The sequence below is a fragment of the Protopterus annectens genome, chromosome 13.part0 (assembly GCF_019279795.1).
Source record: "Protopterus annectens isolate FY-2018-M chromosome 13.part0, PAN1.0, whole genome shotgun sequence".
Lineage (NCBI taxonomy): Eukaryota > Metazoa > Chordata > Ceratodontiformes > Protopteridae > Protopterus > Protopterus annectens.
Window position 1 is genome coordinate 244,845,022 of NC_056747.1, and position 21,990 is coordinate 244,867,011.

The 21,990-nt window shown below is 38.6% G+C and overlaps 1 protein-coding gene across 1 annotated transcript in view; it reads left to right on the forward strand.

The window, feature by feature from the left end:
• The window catches only part of KISS1R (KISS1 receptor), a 287,148-nt gene that overhangs the window by 162,484 nt on the left and 102,674 nt on the right, over positions 1–21,990 (forward strand). The window contains exon 4 of the mRNA XM_044053800.1: positions 15,551–15,789. Within this exon, the coding sequence (XP_043909735.1) occupies positions 15,551–15,789 (239 nt within the window). The remainder of the gene's footprint in view (positions 1–15,550; positions 15,790–21,990) is intronic.

The window sequence follows — 21,990 nt, forward strand, 5'->3', positions numbered from 1 at the left end:
CATCTTCTCAGGAGCCATGGTTAGTCTTCCTTCGGTTCTGTATAAGAAATCTGAAGAAGCACTTACATAGTAATCGTGCCTTTTAATTGCTCATGTCTGCTAACTCCTACCTACGTCTTCACTCTCAGTATGCCACCTTCTTAGCTCTCTTATTCATCTGTAACAAATTCTTATTTCCTTTCTTGACTGAAATGGCAACATTTTCTTAGTTTATTCCTTTCATTTTCTAAAGCCTTTTCCTAGTTTATTAAGCCTTAATTGGTATTGTTGTTTGTCTTCCTCCATCACCATTTCAGATCCACAGATCAAAAACAAACAGATAAAAAAGGATCAACAGGCCAAGTCGCTCGGCCGTCACACAGCACATCAGCTGAAATAAAAGTATCCATTCCGGAATAATTGTGTAACCTACATTTAAAAGAATTGTTATTGTTGGAGTTTTAAATAAAAAATCACAGTACTATTCCACATACTGAAAATTCACTGGAGGTAAAAGCTTTTACAATTAATTGTATGAGGGAATGAAGCTATTAACATTAGATGTTGGGATATTGCAAATAAATAATATAGGGCCCATTCCAAACAAAGTGTTTCTCATCATAAAGAGAGTATAAGTTATACACATGGTTTTCTACAACATTGATATGCCATGGAGAAAATAGTAAGACGACCAATGTGTCACAGAAGTGTCATGTATTAATATAACTATTTGATGGATGTTTTGTTTGGATACAGAACTGGGATACCAAAGTCTATGTCGGACCAAAGACGCATACAACAGTAAAAGAATCTTTAGATCCTTTATTAGTCCCAGTGCAAGTAACTAGGGACAGCTTTGAGGAAGAGCACGTATGAAGATTAACTACCCTGGTTTGATTACTTGATCAGATGACAGATGGAATACTTTTGAATATATTTGTAGATTTAATTGCTTCCCAATAGGGGGGCACCTGACATCTGGGGCAAGAAAGGCTGATGTAATGGCGTCTGCTGCGTGTTTTGTGCCCCTGATGGCCTGACGTCACGGGGAGGGGACGGCGGCTGACACTGGGCCCAAGACTTTGTTGGTTGGGCTGGCTGGAGGCTGCTGCAAGCAGGTGGCCTGGGTGTGATGACTGCAACAGTGAATACACTCGAACAGCTACATTTATGGTAAGTGTACACAACTGTACTCTCTCCGATCTTGTAGCCCAGGCAGGTATGACCCTAGCCCTGAGTGGCATCCTGCCATCACCCAGAATGATACCACAGTACAAGGATAAAATGATTGACTTCAACAACTGGCTAAGCTTCGGGTGTCAGTCTAAGGGAATCCAGTATCTGTCTTTCTGGAATGACATGATCGACAGACCATGCCTTGCCAGAGATGGCCTGCACCTGTCACCCTTGGGATTCTGGATACTGGCAAAGGCTTTTGCCACCCCTATAGTGCCTTTTTAAGGCAAGGTTCAAATGTCAAATTCACCACCATAACAGGTACAAGCAAGCAAAATCTGAGGGTAATGCTACTCAATGCTAGAAGTCTAAACCTCAAAATGCACTCATTCGAGGCACTCCTTAAAATGGAGAACATGGACATCTGTGCAGTGACAGAGACCTGGTTCAAAGCTCCAGAGAGCATCCCTGCATTACCAGGCTATAACTCATACCATACCTTTTGGCCACTTAACCCGAACCGAAACACTAAAGGTGGAGGTGTGTCCATATTCATTAAGGGTATCCACACCTCTAAGCTAGTTGCTCAGCTTAATGCATCCGAGATTATCCAGGTTCAACTAACTCTGGGCAAAACCGCAATCCAGATTGTAGCTTGCTACAGACCCCCCACCATGCCCCAGGATTCCCACTCCTCTTTTCTTGATACACTGGAAAACATTAGGGTACAACCCAACACCCTAATAATGGGTGATTTCAACTACCCCACCGTTAACTGGGAAAACTACTCATGTACCAACTCTTTTGCTCAACGTTTTCTGGAATTCATCAATTCTAACGCCTTGCATCAACTTATCCACACCCCCACCAGGGGCAGCAATATCCTAGACCTGGTCATCACCAACATGGGCGACCGCCGGTGTTCTACACCAGAGGTCAATTCCTAGTTGGTCAGATCTGACCACAAGCTAATCACCCTAGAAATCCACATCCTGATCCCACCCCCCATTAGGAAAATAACCGTAAAAAATGTCTCCAAAGCCAACTTCACACTTCTTAAGACAGAAGTGGCAAACTTCACGACACCCATGCAGATGGACAATAGAGGTACGACTGCAGAATCCTACACAAATGCACTTTATAAGCACTTACACGAGTGCATGGATCGTGCTAGCCCTAATAGAACCAAGATGCCATTCTCCAAAAAAAGGAAGCCAATCTGGTGGTGGTCTGCCATAAACAAACTCTACAACAGAAGAAAGAAACTGTTGCAAAAAAGAGTAAAATCCCATGATTGGAGGAACTCCCTGATCAGCCTCAGTAAGAAGCTGAGATACCTCATAAAATCCTCCAAAGCTAGTTATGAAAACAAAATAGTCACTGATTTTAAAGACAACCACAAAGCATTCTATAGCTATGTCAAGAATCTCAATGACAACACTCGGATCTGCTCTGAATTACACCACAATGGCACTAAATATACAAAACCAACTGATACTGCCAACATCCTGGCAGATAGGTTCAGTGCTAACTTTACCCCCCTCTCACCCCCTAAAGGGCCCATCTCTATATGGGAAGAATGCAAAGTTCCTGTAATCACAACTGCATGGGTAAAAACCTCACTCTCCAAAGCCAAGAACACAGCATTCATGGGACCTGACTACATCCCAGGCTACCTTCTACACGAACTACAGAATAAACTGGCACCCCACCAAAGTACCATGTTCAGTCATAGCCTCAGCTCAGGCTTTGACCCCATTGAATGGTGCACCATGACGGTTATCCCACTCCACAAAAGGGGAGCCACGACAGACCCCGGGAACTACCGCCCCATTAGCCTGACGAGCCTGGTCTGCACGGCCATGGAATGTATCATCATGGAACTCATAAACAAAGACATTGGAGATCTCCAAACTCTGGACCCCACCCAGTTCGGGTTTGTAAAAGGCAGATCATGTCTCGTAAACCTGATAACTTCTTTGAAGCAGTCACCAAAGCCATAGATGCGGGTAAGGTGGTTCACACAGCCTGTCTAGATCTCTCCAAGGCGTTCGGCACCATCCTCCACTCTGGAATTATAGATACTCACTAAACTAGGTATAAATCCCTATGTCACAAGATGGGTTGCAATCTGGCTTACTGACAGAACTCACACTGAAAGTAGCAGACTCCAAATCAGACTTCAGACCAGTGACAAGTGGAGTACCACAGGGTTCAGTCCTGGGTCCTCTCCTGTTTGGTATCTACTTCTCTGAAGTAGAGGCTAACACAGAAGGTCTTTGGCTAACTAAGTTCGCAGATGACTGCAAACTAGGAGCCATAATCCAAACTCCTAACGATGTGGACATCCTACAAAAGGGCCTCACTGAGAGAGATGCCTGGTGTCAAAGCCATGGCCTCGAGCTCAATGCCAAAAAGTGCATTATTATCCCCTTTGGTAAAAACTCTGTACCCATCAACTACCACATAGGCAGTAGTCTACTTAGCACTGAAAGTGTGATAAGAGACCTTGGGACACAGGTGGACAGCAGTCTCTCCTTTGATAATCACATCACCACAGTGGTCAGGAAATCCTTCTACATGGCACACCTCATCACAAAAGGTTTCTCATCCAGAAAAAAAGAGGTCATTGTTCCCCTCTACTCATCACTCATTAAACCCATTATAGAGTACAATGCCCCCTTTGGTATGTACCTCACAAGACATCTACAGCAACTGGAAGGGCTGCAGAAATACCTCACAAAGAGGATTACTGGCCTCAAACAGATGCCCTACGCAGAGTGTTTCAAAAAACTCCAGCTTTACTCAGTCGCATATCACCTACTCAGAAGTGATCTCTGCCTAACATACAAAGTTATGTCAAACACAGAGCTGTTGGACATGATCCACTTAAAGAAATCCCAGTCCATTCGAGCTACATGCTCTAGGGACCTAAACCTTGTCACCACAATAAACAGAACATGCTGGAGGGATAGATTCCTGTCCCAGAGACTTCTCATACTCTGGAACAGAATACATATCTATGTCAAACAGAGCTCTTCATTTGCACTCTTCAAGAAAATCTTGATGATTGGATGGGTAATAGGAAATTCACCCTGGGGATCACTTCTGTGGCTCTGCTTGACAGGGGCAGAGGAGAATAATTTTCTTGGGTGGCGAAAGCCAGGGTACCTTTTTTGGCTAGGCTTATATAGGCCCTAGGGCCAATAGAATAGTACCTACCTATGAACCTATGAACCTATGTGGACAAGCTGAAATTGCACCCATGTAGTATGATGTTAAATGCCTTAGGGATATCTAGATAGGCAACATTCACTGACACACCACTTTCTAATCAGATTGATATTTATAAAAAAGTTGTACCAGATTTGTGGCACCAGAACATTATTACATTAACGCATGCTGGTCATAGTATATTAATAAGAATTATTTAAATATTCAAGGATTATATGAAGTCTTATCTCCCTGCTTGATTCATTTGGTTGTCTTCAATACTTTTAGAAAGGAGTTATATACGACTAATAAGTCTGCAAAACAATCATTTTACAATATTATATTTATTAAAATTCATTACTAGATGTGTGAAGTAATGATAAATAATTTCTAATTTTAATCATGCATTTTTGTTCTACTAGAATAAGTGGGATTCAGAATCATGAAATAAGGCAAATCAAAAATGTATACATGGGTAAAAATATCCAAGTTTTTTTTTTTTTTAAGCTTATGTATTTGAAAGCTAGTTCAGTAATTTATAATGTTATTAAAACAGCATTTAAATAGTAGGTCCTCTTCAGTAACAACGATCTTGTACCTACAGTTTGAAATAGATGATAGAAGTTCACCAATAACATTTCATACATATTTGGAATTTTGCAACCAAAAAATATTTTATTTTTGTACATATTAAAAAAAAGTTTTTTTTCTGTTGCTCATTTATCTTCCAACAATTAAAAAGTGTTAAGTATGACAAAACTTAGGCGCATTTTTCTCTCCATGTGTTAGCATGCATTGGAAAGGTAGCGCTAACTGAACCAAACAAAACAGGCCCTAGCATGAATCATTGTGGGACTCACTAGAAAAAACTTTGCTGGAACATCTCTGTCGATAAAAACTGACAACATTGGTTTAGTTGCTCAACTGCTGTATAATTCAGTCAGTGATGTATTGACTTTTTTTTAATTTCAACAAAGCTGAAATGTTGTGTCAGTGTGATGAGATATCAAATGCCTTAGAGATGTCCAAGTAGACAACAATAGGGAAAACCAGAAATGCATACGTGGTAAAAATATGAATGTATAGTTAGTTTTTAAAGAAATCCACCAAATTACATATACAATAACATCATGTAAATATGACAGTTAAGGATAAAATAAGGATAAAATAATATGGGGATGTAAGAGATGTCTATTTTTTATGATGGTATGCTACCATTACTTTTTTGGAATAATTAGATATAAATAACATATTGATGAGTACATAGTAAAATAAAGATATAAAAAGATGATACTGTTAAGTACTGTTAAGGGGTGTGCTTTTGTTGATGATGTGACAGAGGTTATATAAAATGAAAACTCTCTGAGACAAGCATGGAAGGACATGAAAAAGCATGAACAGAAGGAAAAATTTAATAGATTTTTTTGTTTAAATAGTACAAATGAAAATATACCTATGTAAAGTAGTAGAAAGCCTGGGTATGTTTGGTGAGAGTGATATGTCAGTACAAAACTGGAAGAGGATATGTAAGTATGTTAAAGAGAAGGTAAATAAATGGAAAGTGTTGTTAATAGCAATCATTTAAGAATACAAATGTTCATAACATTTTTGCAGTGCATGGAGTATCATGAATACAATCACAAAATGTTCAGATTATATCCTGGTTCAGTGTTGCTGTAGCTCAAGACCCAACCTTAGTAATGCTTAGAGGGATGATTAATAAGTGTTAAGCACCCCCTATGCATTGTTAAGGTCAGGTCTGCACTAAAAGACAGCACCAACCAGTGAACAGCAGCAGCAGCAGGTAGAAATGGCTTGGTTTCAACTCCCATTTGTACCTGCTGTCTGATAAACTACACAAACTGAAATGAAAGTAGAATCACTCTAGTGGATAGGTGCTCTCTCCATGCCCAAAAAAGCAAATGTCTGAAATAACTACAGCTTATGTGTAGGTAGCAATGAAATAAAGGTCTGGTTAAAAAAATAGTTTAATAGCCAAAACATTGTTTCATATGTGGAGACAAAAGCATGGTAAAACTCAGTGTAAAACAAACTATTTTATATGTATGCAGACAGAGCATAATTAATACAATTTGTATGATTTGTATTGCCCAGTTTATCACATTTATAAAAATGCTCATTGATAAATATATACGAGAAAAGAGTAGCTAGCAAAAATCAAACAAAATAGATTAAAAGAGAAGAATAATGTTTTCTGAAAGCAAATGAAATATAAAAGGAAGAAGATTAAGTATAGATTGTTCAGAAAAAATGGAAACACAGAATATTGATTAAGATGAAAATACAGAATGAAATGTTAGAAGAAAAGGAAAAATCTAATGTTGGGATCATGGAGGAATTTTATTTGGTCAGATGAGAAGAACTACAAGGCTATTGTATAGAAGGCTGCAATGGAACTTTTCAGAGCCAAAAAGAGTTGTGCCAAATAGGAAAAAATATAGTTTGCTTTAAAGTTTTTGATTATTTCAGGTAAATGAAATATTATAAACACTACAGTCCTCTTTTACTATAATAGTCTACTATAATATCTATATTGTTACATGCTTCATGGGATGGGTTTTTTTGTTTGTTTTTGTAACAGGTAGTTTCCTTTTTGTTTTGTTTTGTTTTTTTCTGTTTATTCTTATGTTCAAAAACTGAGATATATTAAGTAGAATTTTGTTGATTTCAGACTGATTGTTATTCTAAATGAGAATATGAATGGTCATTTGTTACTGTAATTTAAGCCCTCTGATATTTGGATTTATTGCATAAAAAGTAGATTTAAAGTTGTAATCTCAACTTGGAATTCAGTAAGACATAGTTACAAAGTGTGACAGAAAATAGAAGTTATGTCCTTACCATAACGTTCCATGTGGAGTGTTCATCTCGCCTTTGTTCTTACACCTGGGTTCGGAGCCGATCCTCGGCTCCGTGTCGGCCGCTTGGCAAAGCTCTGCATCGAGAAGAAGCTCAAGACCAACCTATCTCCCACAATTCCCCTCTGCCTTTACCTCAGATCTAGTTTGCAAACAAACCAGAACCCAACGGGAGTGAACATACAACACACATGCTAAAGCATAGCTGAAAAACAGCCGTAACAACTGAGAGAAACAGAAGTGGGAGAACCAAACCAGACACCTAAACTGGACGTTCTTCCTGAGGGTGGGAGGGTGGGAATGTAAGAACAAAGGCGAGATGAACACTCCACATGGAACGTTATGGTATGGACATAACTTCTATATGTGAGAGTGTTCAATCTCGCCATTTGTTCTTACACCTGGTCCCCTAGCTCCGTGATCCTGAGAAACTCACGGAAGAACGTTCCTGAGCACAGTGGAACCAAAGGTTGCCCTGTCCCTGGAAACCCTATCCACTTTATAATGAGTAATGAATGTATGTGGTTTAGACCAAGTGGCAGCCGCACAAATAGTGTCTAATGGTAGGCGGGCCGCATGAGCCAGGGATGTAGATATTGATCTAGTAGAATGTCCTTTGGGCTTGATAGGTAAACTCTGCTCAGAAGCAGTATAAACAAAAATAATACAATTGGATAGCCATTTGGAAAGGGTTCATTTCGTAACTGCCATGCCCTTTCTGCTGTCCGCAAAGGCTATAAAGAGCTGATCTGTTTTTCTGTGATCCTTTGTTCTATCCAAGTAAAATCTGAGTTGTCTATGAACATCCAACTTGTGTAACATATATTCCAACTTATTTGAATGGTTCTTGAAAAATGTGGGGAGCTCAATGGACTGATTAATGTTATTGACGGAGCAAACTTTGGGAAGAAAGGAGGGATTAGTGCGAAGAGATACCCTATCAGGGTGAAAGATCAAATATGGGTGTTTAACGGAAAGAGCTTGAAGTTCCGATACCCGCCTGGCTGATGTGATAGCTACCAGAAAGAGGGTTTTCCATGACAAAAACTTCAAAGAACAGGAAGAGGCTGGTTCAAAGGGTGGTAGCATTAGCTGTGATAATAGAAGGTTCAAATTCCATGGTGGTGTAGAAATTCTGACTGGTGGCCTGATATGGAAAGACCCTTTAAGAAAGGCCTTACAAAGTCTATGAGCCATAATAGGCGCCCCATTTTCTCCCACATGAAAGTTTGAAATGGCAGCCAATTGAACTCTCAAAGTGGAAGGAGAAGCTCCTTGGTGAAATAGTATGGATAGAAACTCCAAGACTCTGTTCAGTGGGGCTATTATGGGATCCAAATGTTGTGTAGTTGCCCAGTGTACAAAATGCTTCCACTTACTAGAGTAAATTTTTGTAGTGGAAGCGTTATGAGAAGCCACTAGAATATTTTAAACCGCAGGGGAAAGAAGATCAGACCTGGCTAAGAAGGGAAGCGGAGCAGCCAAGCTGCTAGTCTGAGGGAGAGAAGCGATGGGTGGGGAGCCCCTGACGAGTGGGTCAGTAGGTCCGGCTCTGGGTCCAGGATCCAGGGTTCCCAAATTTGGTGTGCTCGAAGAAAGGGAAACCAAATTTGACGAGGCCAGAATGAGGCAATGAGGATTATTGTCCTCTCCAGGTTGTTGGCTTTCATTAGAAATTTTGCAATCAGAGGAATAGGAGGGAAGGCGTACAGGAGGCCCGGGGGCCAATCGTGAATCAGAGCATCCCTGGGGACTTCCCCTGGAGGGGGTAATAGGGCAAAGTAGCTTCTGCATTTGGCGTTCATTGGAGACGAACAGATCGCTAGCAAGGCTGGCCCCACTTGCAAAATATCTTGTCCGCAATTGTTCGTTTGAGGGACCACTCGTGAGGTAACAGGATGGCTCTGCTCAACCTGTCCGCTATGACGTTGGATAACCCCGGGATATGCATTGCTATCAGAAAGCAACCCGTGGACTCTGCCCATTGCCAAATTCTCATGGCCTCTCTGCATAGTTGATAAGACTTGGTTCCCCCTTGTTTGTTTATGTACCAGACTACGGACATGTTGTCCGACTGAACTGCAATGGTCCCTAGAGGTAGAAGGGGAGAAAAGTGTTGCAACGCTAGAAACACTGCCCTCAGCTCTAGAACATTGATGTGCAGATTGTACTCCAACTTGGTCCATTCGCCTTGGACTGTCTGTCCCTGAAAGATGCCCCCCCACCCTATCAGGGAAGCGTCCATGGTCACCGTAGCTGTCGGGTAGCACAAATGGTCGGCCGCTGGAGAGATTGCAAGTCTGAAGCCACCAAGACAGGTGCGACTTGCAGATGTTCGTGATGTGAATTTCGTGTGTCAGGGGTAATTGTTGGAACGACCATTGTGCAAATAGCAGCCATTGAAGAACTCTCATGTGCAGCCTTCCCAAGGGTATTGCAATGAGGGAAGCTGCCATGAGACCCAAAACTTTCAGAACCAGTTTTGCTGGGGATTTTTTGGCCAACAGGAGAAGAGATATATGATTTTGTAGAGAGGCTATTCTTTCTGGAGGAAGCCTTAGAATTAAGCAATGCGTGTCCAATTCTGCTCCTATGAATGAGATATGCTGTGATGGCTGTAATACAGATTTTTTGAAATTTACGGAAATTCCGAGATGAACACAGAGTTCTAGTGTGTAATCCCTGGCCTGAATCAGTCGACGCTCGGTGGTGGCAGTAAGGAGCCAGTCGTCCAGATACGGAAACACCTGGAATCCTAGGCGTCTCAAGTGAGACGCTACCACTGCCATACATTTGGTGAAAACCCTGGGGGCTGAGGTCAGACCAAAGGGCAGGGCTCGAAACTGAAAGTGACTGGCTCCCAGCCAGAAGTGCAAGTGATCCCTGGACGCCCTGGCCATTTTGATGTGGTAGTATGCATCCTTTAGATCTATTGAGCACATCCAGTCGTCCTTCTGTAAGAATGGAAGGATCGATTGAAGCGTGACCATCCGGAACTTTCCTTTCTTGACGATGGTATTGAGTTTGCTTAGGTCCAGAATTGGCCTCCAGTCCCCTGTCTTTTTTGGAACTAAAAAGAACCTTGAGTAAGTTTTGAATCCTCTTTGGTCCACTGGGACTGGTTGGATGACTCTTTTTTTCTAGCAGCTTTGAAATTTCTATAGCTGCAGGGTCTTGCAGATAGGGCGGTACATCTGGGAGTCTTTTCTGCGGAAATGGGTGTAATAGGAACGGAATTTTGTAACCTCTGGTAACAATGCTTTTTACCCAATTGTCTGATGTTATACTTTGCCAGGCCTGAGGGTATAAAGCTAAGCAACCCCCGACTGCCTCCAGAGCAGGACAGTTGGGCCTCTTCTCAGGAGTGCTGGAAAGGTTTCCCGAGGAGTGTATCCCTGTCACCTTGGTTTTGCGAACCCCCTCTGCCGCCAGGGCGATGTCTTCCACCTCTGCCCCCTCCTCTGCCTCTAGAGGGGACATCACCCTGTGTGCCTGGGAAAGAGCCTTGGGGTTTTCGAAACTACATTTTACCACCACGTTGCCCTTTGGGGTATGGTCTGGATGGGGTAGAAAAATGGACTCCGACAGCAGACAGAGTCTTTCCCTCTTGCTCACACCGAGTAAAGGTCTCCTTTACTTTAGGGCCAAAGAGAGTGGCACCGTCAAATGGGGCATTAGTAAAGGAAGACTTGAAGGCTTCCACAAAGGAACATAAGCGCATCCAGGATTGTCTACGAAGAGCAATCGCTGAAGCCGCAGCCCTACTCGATCCTTCGGCTGCATATGAAATGAGCCTCATGGATGAGTTCACAATAGAAGTAAGGGTATTGAGTTGTGCTGTAACTTTCTCTGAGACAGCAGCATCTGTAGTACCCTGGAAGGTATCTCCCAACTCTTTGATTAGATCCCTCTGTAACCGTGTGAAATGGGTCAAATAGTTTAGCGATCGCATGGAAAAAGCCGCTGAACTAAAAATGCGCTTCCCATACCTGTCCATAGTCCTAGAATCTCTGTTAGGTGGATGGACAGATAAGGAAGATTCAGACATCTCCTTTTTAGTGGCCGCTACCACCACCATAGCGTCCACTGGAACTCCTTTTGTGAGATAAGCCTTATCTTGAGGGGCAGTAATATATTTATTAGGCTTTCTAGGGACTGGCTCCACTGTGTCAGGTGTCTCCCCAATCAGTTCCATCAACTCATGGAGTGACCCAGGAGGAAGAAGGACGAGCACTGAATGCCTTCAGCAAGACTGACTCATCCTCAGAAGGGGGTAGGGCTTGCCAATCACCTCTCTGTTTTAGGATCTCCAGGATGTCAGAAAAGGAGACATCCTCTGAGGGTGATTTCGGGGACCCTTCTGACTCATCTAAGTCAGTGTCCGATGTCAAGGATTCTTGTGGAGAATCCAAGTGTCTCCTCTTACACAACCTTTTCCTCGGAACTTCCTCGGGGGGGACATCCGATGAAGCCTCCGAGGAAGACCTCTGGGGTGGCTGAGACACGGTGCTCGACGCTTTGATGTAGCCGTGGGTGCAGAGGAGGATAACGGACCCTTATGGGAAGGAGAAGCTGTTTCTGCAGAAGTGGTTGTCTGAGTCGACAACACCTTCCTCATGAGGTCGAAGGCCCCCGGGTCCCGAGTGAATCCCCGGTTCGGAGGGATCCCCGAGATGGGGACCGAGGGTATCGACCCTGAGGACGGAGCCGAGTCAATCCAAGCCGAGGCACCGAGAGGGAGAGTCGGAACCGAAACATTGGTCTGACTCTCGGTCCCCGAACCAAGGATGGATCGTCGGCTCCGAGACTCCGGTAAAGGGTCCGTCGGAGTCGAGGTGAACGGTGCCGACCGAGAAAAAGACGGTTCCGGCACCGAGGGCTCCACGATCATCAGATCAGCCTCTCCCGGCTCCGAGGACTGAATAGGTCTCGGAGGAGGAACATATGGAGATAAGGGAAGGCCTTCGAGTCTCGACACCAACTGGGAAGAGACTGAGATGAGTTTGGACAAGGCCGTATTCTCCATTAATTTCTGCACCACGCGGTCTACATTGGTGTCGGAGAGGGGCCTAGAAGAACGCATCGAAGGAATCGAAGACGGAGCCGACCTCAAGAACACAGGAGGTGGGAGCTCCGTCACCGGTTCCATGACTCGAGGCTCGGTAACAGACAAAAGTTCAATACTCGGCCCCAAGGTCTGTGGAACCGGTGAGCGAACTTTAAATGAAGAGCTCGGAGCCGATGACATGGGCTCCGACGTCTTCGATTCCTTCGAGGATTTAGATGTCTGGTCCAATGCATCCAAAGCCTCTTGGAAAGCAGGCTTCAAAAGGCCTCTATCCATGAGTTTCCTGCGCCTATCTGTCATGACCCTTCCACTGAAAGAATGACAAATGGAGCAGTCTTCTTGCAGATGGAGAGGGCCAAGACAGTAGATGCAGGAACTATGGTTGTCTGTGACAGACATTTTCTGTCCACATTGGCACCGTTTGAAGCCTGACTTAGCTTTTTCAGACATAATAACAGTAAGTCAAATCAGTAAAACTATATAGCACACAGTCTTGAACAGGTAGTTACCAACAATAAAGTCAAAGCCAGTAAATTAGTCAAATCCGGTAATTTGTCAAATCCAGTAGAAGTTTTATAACTTATAAAAGTTCTATAAGTCTTATAAGTTTAGAGGGTGGGGTAGGCCCCGAGGGAACTAACTTATTATATATATATATAAAAGATATATACGTACTCGAAGAAAGCCCTTGACTCACTACACACACATACACACAAAACTTAAAGGTAACTAGAAGAAAAAATTATCTAAAAATGTTAGATAAAAGTAATCTTAGCTGTCAGGTGGTCCGAGCTCATCAAAAATGATGCGAACGTTGCAGCGGCAAACTAGATCTGAGGTAAAGGCAGAGGGGAATTGTGGGAGATAGGTTGGTCTCGAGCTTCTTCTCGATGCAGAGCTTTGACACGGAGCCGAGGATCGGCTCCGAACCCAGGTGTAAGAACAAACGGCGAGATTGAACACTCTCACATCTTAATTTAATGTTGGAGAAATACTTGGTGCAAGAGGAACAAAAATGAAAAAAACTATAGAATTAAAAATAAAATTGTTGGGCACGTTAAATGAAACAGAAAGAAACGGCAAAATTGCAAGTAGTACTTCTTAATGCATATAGCAGGAGGGCAATTAACATACAGAACACTATGGTAGGCTTGGTTATCAGTTACAAGCCTGACTTTTTACAGGATGTAAGACTAGAGCACAAGCCATTTAAAAAGTTGGAAAGAGAGTGGGGTGGAGATTTTTAACTGTTAAACAACTGGGGTTAAACCACGCAGTAGTGGGATAGCAGATTTAAAGAACTGTATCTGTGTATTGAAAAAAATATGGTATGGTGTGAAAGGTAGGGGAAAGTAGAATGTGCAAAAATAAAAATATAGAGTACTTGGGTATCATGCAGGATGAACTTGGGGGACTGGAACTGAATGTTCAGAAAAGTTAGAGACATACTTGTATACAAACAAGACTGCGGTTGTAGAAGACACTGTTCAAGTAAAGAATAAATTATTTAATGATATAAAAAATCAAACAAAACTTTACAGGAAAATAGGCCTAAAAGTGTGGATGTAATTGATAATTGTACTTGTTTTAATACTTGTTAAGTATCAATACTGATTATGTATGCCACTCAAATAATCAAATTAAGAAATATGTCTAAGAAAATCTGATCTGTTAGAATACTGTATGTTTTTATTAATTCTGTGCAGGAAAAATATTAAAAGAAGAAAGAACACTGAAAAAGCTAATATAGAAGATATTTGTCTTTTAAGACATTGCTCCACAAACAGGAAGAGGAAGAATGGCAAAAATTCATCCCCCCTCGCTAGCGTCCTTTACCGGCGTAACTGAATGCAACATTTGCTTAAGGCATTCAGTAGCAGCTTGCCAGTAACATCAGCTGTTCAGGCTCCACATTAAAGTGCTTTTTTACATGTAGTTTGTTAGCATTTCATTTTCATCTCACTTTATGTAGGGCTCCAGTAAGGCGTGCAATGCGTTAATGTTCCGTGCAGTGAGGTCTTCTTTTGAAATTGTTTTTTTTATTTTTTTTAACAGCACTGCGAGCCTCTCTAACAGGCTTTGCCTCAAGGCAGAGAAAATGTATACATACAAATACATGTCCTGAGAACATGTTAGTAAGGAAATTCAGGAGTCTAGGTATGCTGAAATTCATTATGTGCAAACGTGTTTCTAAGCTGTCATGTTTACCAGCAGGGTCAGTAACTGCAGAAATGATCACAATGTTTGCCATCATGGAATGTGCTTTATAACGCTCCACGCCCAAAAAATAATACTGAATTGCAGAAATGTTATAGTAGAAAAAAAATTGCCTAATTACTAAGTAGAAACCCGAACACTGTATAATGTACCAAAAGTAAACGGGAAAAAGTGTTAAGGGTATAAGACTATAGCAACAGCAAGTGGTTTGGAATGTGGTTGCAATAATACGTAAGTACCAAGATTTTAAATGCACATGCAGTAAATCTAAAATAAGGAATTGTGTTCTTAAGAAAAAGATTTTCCTTTTGTAAATGTAAACATGATTAGTTGACAGTTCTGAAGCATGATGTAACATTTTTATGGTATTATTAAATAAAAAAGAAATAGATGTGAAGAATATGAACTGGAAATGCTTATGTACAAATATGTGTGTAAACTTTAAGAAATATGAAAAAAGTAGAAAATTGACAGCTATGGGAGGCAAACAGGAGAATACATTTATTCAGAAAAAGTATTTTATGTTAAAAGTGCTAGTAGTCTAGGAATTAAAGTTGCAGGAGCATCTGAAAATATTAAACATAGGTTGATAGCCATTGAGAGAGCATTTTGCTATTCATCAGTCAGAATAAGCAGGCACATTTCTTAGTTGTTTGTAGTTTCTTACATGTATTTTCCGATTTACTGATGTGAAGACTGTTCAACAAATGTATTTTATAAAAAATATATACATTTTGAAAGTTAGAACTTGCACACCAAAAGGATTAAATGATGTAAACTGGAAATGTTTGATTAATTAAACAAGTTATTTGATGTTCATTGTTTTTGTGTTCTCACTGGCTATGTTTTCCTATTTCATATAGGTTGCTAGTTTTGTTTGTATCCCCCCCTTGAAGGCTTTGCTAAGGCACCAGTGATTCATTTTAATTTTACTAAAAGAGTTGCAGCTAGCATTGCTGTTTTATTTCATTTATATCTATTTTGAACGGTATATTATATCTATCTGTTTTGATCTTAGGTTCCTTCCTGGTGTCTATCCCAGTGCCAATGTACCACAAGATTATGACTGGCTGCTGGTTTGGGCCTCAGACATACTGCACTGAAGCCTTTCCTTCTATTACCCATGAGAAGGCCTTCATCCTCTATAATTTCTTAGCAGTGTTTCTGCTGCCATTGGTTACTATCTGTATCTGCTACACTGCTATGTTGTATCAGATGGGACATCCTACAGTGGAGCCGGTGGATAATAACCACCAGGTAAGTGTTGTGTATAGTCATTAGACATATCTGCTTAATGTATATGAGGCATAAAATGCTTTGGTAGTTGAGGCTGGTAGACTTGAAGCTTTTCCCCATCTGTGTTATAATCTTTTTCTTCTTTGACCTACCATAATGGAATTATAAATATTAAAAAAACTCAATTCAATGGAAGAAACAGAACGAGGAAGCAATGCAGACTTCTAGTCAAGGAATACTTCTAACATAATTGTTTTATGGTTCATCTTACCAGTTGATTTTGGGTATGTACAGTTAGCAGCATAATCAGTTCATAGGACATTACCAAACATTTGGTATAATTTCTTTTTTTAAGAAAATTTTTATTAATTTTACATATTTACAATATATACACAGAAAGGAAGAAATTCAACAATACATATTGCTATACAAGGAATACATCAAATCATCAAGGTAATACAATTAACACATTAAGAGTTTTGGTATTTCAACAGTGACATTTCAAGGTTATCCCAACCACTAAAAGTCTTAGTTTGATTTATAGATCTTATTCTGATCACTTCTTTTTCAGTTTTACATAGTATTGCTGTTAAATTTAAACATTCTTTGAATGCAGGAACTGAGTTTGATTTCCAACTTTTTGTAATAACTTTTCTATCAACTACCAAGAGATCCCAAAACATGTTTTGCTGTTTGGCTTTTACAGATACAGGAAGTGGAACATTCATTAGTATTACTGATCTAGTTAAAGAACAATTATCAGACCATAACCCCTTAAAAAACATACTTATCTCTTCCCAGTATACATTTAATTTTCACAATCTATAAACGTGTATCCAATCAGCTTTTACATCTGTACTACATCTCAAACAAATGGAAGAAGTTACTTTATTAAACTTAGAGATTTTATAGGGAGTAACAAATATTCTATGTATATATTTCTACATAAAAACTTTCTAGTATAAACTTGAAGAAGTTTAACTAACTGATTTAAGTAACAAAGTTTTATTCTTGCAATCTGTTAAGTCATTCAGTCTACTACTATCTAAGAAATTCCAGAATTTTGCATCAAAATTATTATTATTTATAATTAACTTGCATTATATGGAGAAGCTTCCTTTGTAGGTCAATCAACCTTTGCTAATATCATTCATACATTCATATAATGGGGAATAGTGTTCTGTTCCTCTTTACTCATATAACCCACAAATTCATTTAATTTCTTACTAATGGGTAATATTAACTGGTTAGCAGATTCATCCAACTTATATTCTTTCAATAAATATTCTGAAGACTTGATGTTTCCTTTTTTAGTGCAGTCAGATCATAATACTAATCAATTCCCATTTTAATAAATTAATTTTAACATTGTGCTGAATTTTCTTAAATCTAGAAGTGTATGCAATGGGAAAGCACAACAAATTCCATTTCATATTAATGGAGTTTTAAAACATATTTCTTAACTATTTTAAGAATTAATTTCATATATGCAGTGTCTAAAGATTGAAACAGATTTCCTTCTAAGGTAAATTTTAGATGAAATAATTATTACATAGATCTAATTTATCATATTTAATAAACTTATAAGAATGTTGTATTCCATTGACTAGTATAAGTTAAGTCTATCCAGTGATCTGCACTGAGAAACAGTTGATGCAACTCAAAAGCTTTGTCTTTTTGCATTCTTTTTTTGAATAAACTATGAATGATTGAGCTCTCTGCTTCTTCTGTTTTTGTCTTCTATCCGGTGTATAGTAAAGTTAAAACTTGCAGCAACATAATAAGATTCTACATTTGGGAAGATAATGCCACCATGCTCCCATAATCTTAAATGATTTCTATAATCAACTCTTGGCTTTGCATCATACCATAAGAAAGAAGTCAACATTTTTTCTATTTTCTTGAATGTGATATATATATATATATATATATATATATATATGCATATATATATATATATATATATATACATATATACATATATATTTATATATATATATATATATATATATATATATATATATATATATATATATACAATCTTCAGTAACATAATCATTTTAATAAGTACTAACCTATCCTCAAAAGTAAGCAAAAAAACATTTATTCCATTTTTAATAAGACGTAACACTTCTTCAATTCATTTTTCAAAATTATTATTAATAGTCTTACTCACAGCTTGATAGATTTTTCTTACAAAATATTTTAGTTATTTTCCTTCCCAATTATGTTTATATTTATATTTAAACTTGCTGTCTAGTAATTGGTTTAACACTAAAGTTTTGGTTTTATCATTATTAAATGTCAACAATGATACTTGAAACTTTTCAATTTTATCTATTTCTTCGAATGAATGATTTAAATCTCCTATAGTTAGTAAAATATCATCTGCCAAAAGCTGTATTTTAGATTAATAATCGCTGTTAATTGAGAAACCATACATTTTTTCATTGCTTCTTATACTATTAGCTAAGGGTTCAGTAGCTAAATCTGAGATAGTTACTGCATTTTTTATATTATTGTCTTTTAATCTATTGATTATAAATTCTGTTTAATCTTTATTAATTAATTTATCTACTATATCTCTTAAACTTGTAGGGAGAATTGAAGTAAATGTTTTATAGACTACATTTAATAATGAAATAGGTCTATATGAGGAAACTAACATATTACCTTTTCCTTGTTTAAGTATAGGTGAGATTACAGAAAATTTCCATGAGGGAGGAATTATTTTGCCACTCTGAATTATCCTGAAAATTTCACTCGGTAATTTTTAAATATTTAATGGAAGCAGACTATATAATTCCATACTTAAACCATCTAACCCTGGAGCTTTACCATTTTTCCCTTTTTAAAGCTTCTTTAACTTCTATCAGCATAATAGGCTTATTCAACTGAGATATTTGTTGGATTTTAAGTTTATTACTAATATTTTCTTTAAATAATTGTCAATTTTGAAATCATCAGGATTATTATCTTATCTTTATTAAGATCCTCATGGAATTTTTTTAAAAAATATTAAGCATTTCCTCTGAAGAAAGCTGATTAGTGTGAGGATTTCAGATATTATTGATTTGTAACTTTTTGCTTAACATCTTACTTCTTTTAGCTAATCCTGTAGACGTTTTGAAGTCATTGCATCATAGCTGTGCAATTTTATTTTTTCTAAATCAATCTCAACTTTATGCGTTGCAACTGTTTGATATTTTGTCATTAATTTTTTTAATGATTTCAGTATTATCAAATTTCTGTTTGTTGTACAGACCTCACTTTGTGTATTTCATCTTGTATGTTAAACAACTATTTTATCCGGGTTCGTATTATGTTGTCGAATGTTTATGTTGTCGAATGCCTAAACATCGACACCTAAATGTTGAACACTCAAAACTGCTACTGGCCAATTATGCGAATTTTCAATCTGTCAAATGGCTTTCTTCTACTTCTCCATTTATACCTGTCCCTACCAGTGTACCACAAGGGTCTATCCTGGGTCCCCTCCTGTTCAATGTCTTTACCAATGATCTCTACACATCTGGTAAAGAATCCTCCCTCATCCAATATGCTGATGACTCAACCCTCATCTCCACCTCTGACAATATCTCTGAAATCTACATTCTAACTCAACATGCATTCCCATCCACAGAACAGTGGTTGTCCAATAATCTACTTTTCCTCAATCCCAAAAAGAACAAATTCTTACTCTTTCTTCCCTGGTCTCTCGCTCACCACAAATCCACCTTTGCTATTACATCCTCTAACAAGACTATAATCCAACCTGAAACTCACACAAAACTCCTTGGAGTCATCATTGATGATGAACTTAAATTAAATCTTCACATGCTCCAATGTATAAAAAAGACACACCAGAAACTTGGTTTACTGTACCCCAATAAAAAATTTCTCACCACAAATGCTAGACTCTCTCTTGCACATGCCCTACTCCTCCCCTGCCTCCTACATGCTGCTCCAGTGCTCACAAACATTCAAACCACAACCTTGAACAAACTCCAACAAACCTACCATAAGATAGCTAGGTTTGTCACAAACTTTCCTTACAATTCACATCACTGCCTTGCATTAAACCAACTACAGTGGCTTGAATTCCCCCAACTTCTACTATTATCTCAATGTCAGATGCTACACTTTATTCTTTATAAGCTTTCATCTTGTCCTGCACTCTCTTCCTTCGTCTCTGTCTATACTCCACCTCAGACTTTCCACACCTCTAATCAGCAACTACTGCACATCTACCAACATAAAAAAACTGCAGGCAAATTCCTATATAAACACTCTGTTGCCCAAGCTTAGAAAAAACTTCCAAGAGATATATGTTCCATCATCCACCCATCTCAGTTTAAAGAAAAACTCAAACTTCATCTAATTAACTTCAAAACTTGCTCTTGTGAAGTCCCAACCTAGTGCCCCTCCATTATACCTCTCTTACTCCCTTCCCTCTCATCTAAGTACTCACTTATTTTGGATTTGTACTAAAGATACTAAATCAATACTGTTGGTCAAAATTCTTCTTGCATATATGTAAATATATGTGTTTTACTGTTAAAATGTATGTGCTTGCATTGCTATTCTATTTTTTTAACTTTCTTGTATAACAGACTTCTGTTACATTTTTGATTCTAAACTGCATGCATTGCTGTTCTGTTTTTAACTTTCTTGTATAACAGACTTCTGTTATATTTTTGATGCTAAAGTTTGAATTTCTGTAATTTGTTTCTGTGTTGGAGCTTTTCTCCTCGGGTCTTCACTGAAAGTGGGCCTCAAGCCCAGCTGGACAAACTCGGTTAACAAATGTCAATAAATAAATAAATAAATAAATAAATAAATAAATAAGTATTGCTAATAAAACACAACCTAACATGGATACCAAAGTTCCTATTTTGCCTATCGAATAGACAAACTACTATACTATTCCTCTACCTATCAACACCTAAAAATTCATCCTTGTAAATAATTAATATAATATTATGGATCCTCTTCACAACATCAAATACTCACATTATCGAATCCAACTTCATCAAACCTTTCTTCATCGAATCTTCATTATATCAAACTCCCAGAACAACAAAAATGAACCCTGGGAAGGGAACCACTTGGCCATCATGGTGAACCTTGCCCTTCCTCCACTGTAGTGCAATCTTGGAGTTGGTATATTTAGTTGGAGGAGTGGAGGGTATTTTGTTTTGCTGTTTGTTGTTTTGTCCTGGTGGTCGAGTGGTTCCTTTCCAGGGGTTCACTTTCGTTGTTCCAGGACTTTGATATAATAAAGATTTGATGAAGTGGGTTTGATGAAGTCAGATTTGATAATGTGAGTATTTGATGTTTTGAAGTAGACCCAACAGACTATTAATTTGGTTATATATTTTACCATTTAAAAATATTCCCTCCCATTACTACATAAAAGTTTAATAATCCTCATCTATTAATTTCAAATATTAAATAATCCAACAAATGGTATATTATATACCTATTTATGTAATAGTGGCATTAATTACCATTCAAATATTTCTAAATTATTCACTAATTCAACATTATTATAACTAAATCTCTAAATAAGTATAACAGAGTGGGACCTGAACAGATAAAGACAGCTATAAAATTACAGATGACAAGTAATCTTATCATAGTAACCTATACTAAACTATAATATAAAAGCAAAATCAATCTAAGTTGGTTAGAACTGCCACATCAGCTAACATATACACAACTTCTTACTACCTATAAAATTATCCAGCATCCATCTGCCTGTCCAGCAGTAAAATACATTCTACACAACTATGTTCCCAATTGGTCATTGCTATCCAGTGACCATAAACTCCTGTCTGCCTACAAGTCTAGCAAATTTGCAAGGCATAGTCTGTACTCATATAAGGTTGCTGAGGCCTGGAACACATTACCTGTATCTATCAGGTCTACACCCCCCTGCCCATCTTTCAAAACCACTCTGAAAGACTCCCTAGCTAAAACCTGGCTCTGTTCTTGCTCAGGATTAGAATCAACTTTATTCCTAAATGTGAACACATGCCTTTTCTATCCTTATACCGTTTTACTTTCCCTTCTTCCTTACTTTTTACTTTTCCTTACTTCCTTATTGTGATCTAATTCTCTTCCCTGACTTTCTCTCTAAATGTACTATAAGCCTGTTGTCTCTCACTTCGTATTGCAGTTCTTGTTTGTATTAAACAAACTTGCCTTTAATTTCTCTAC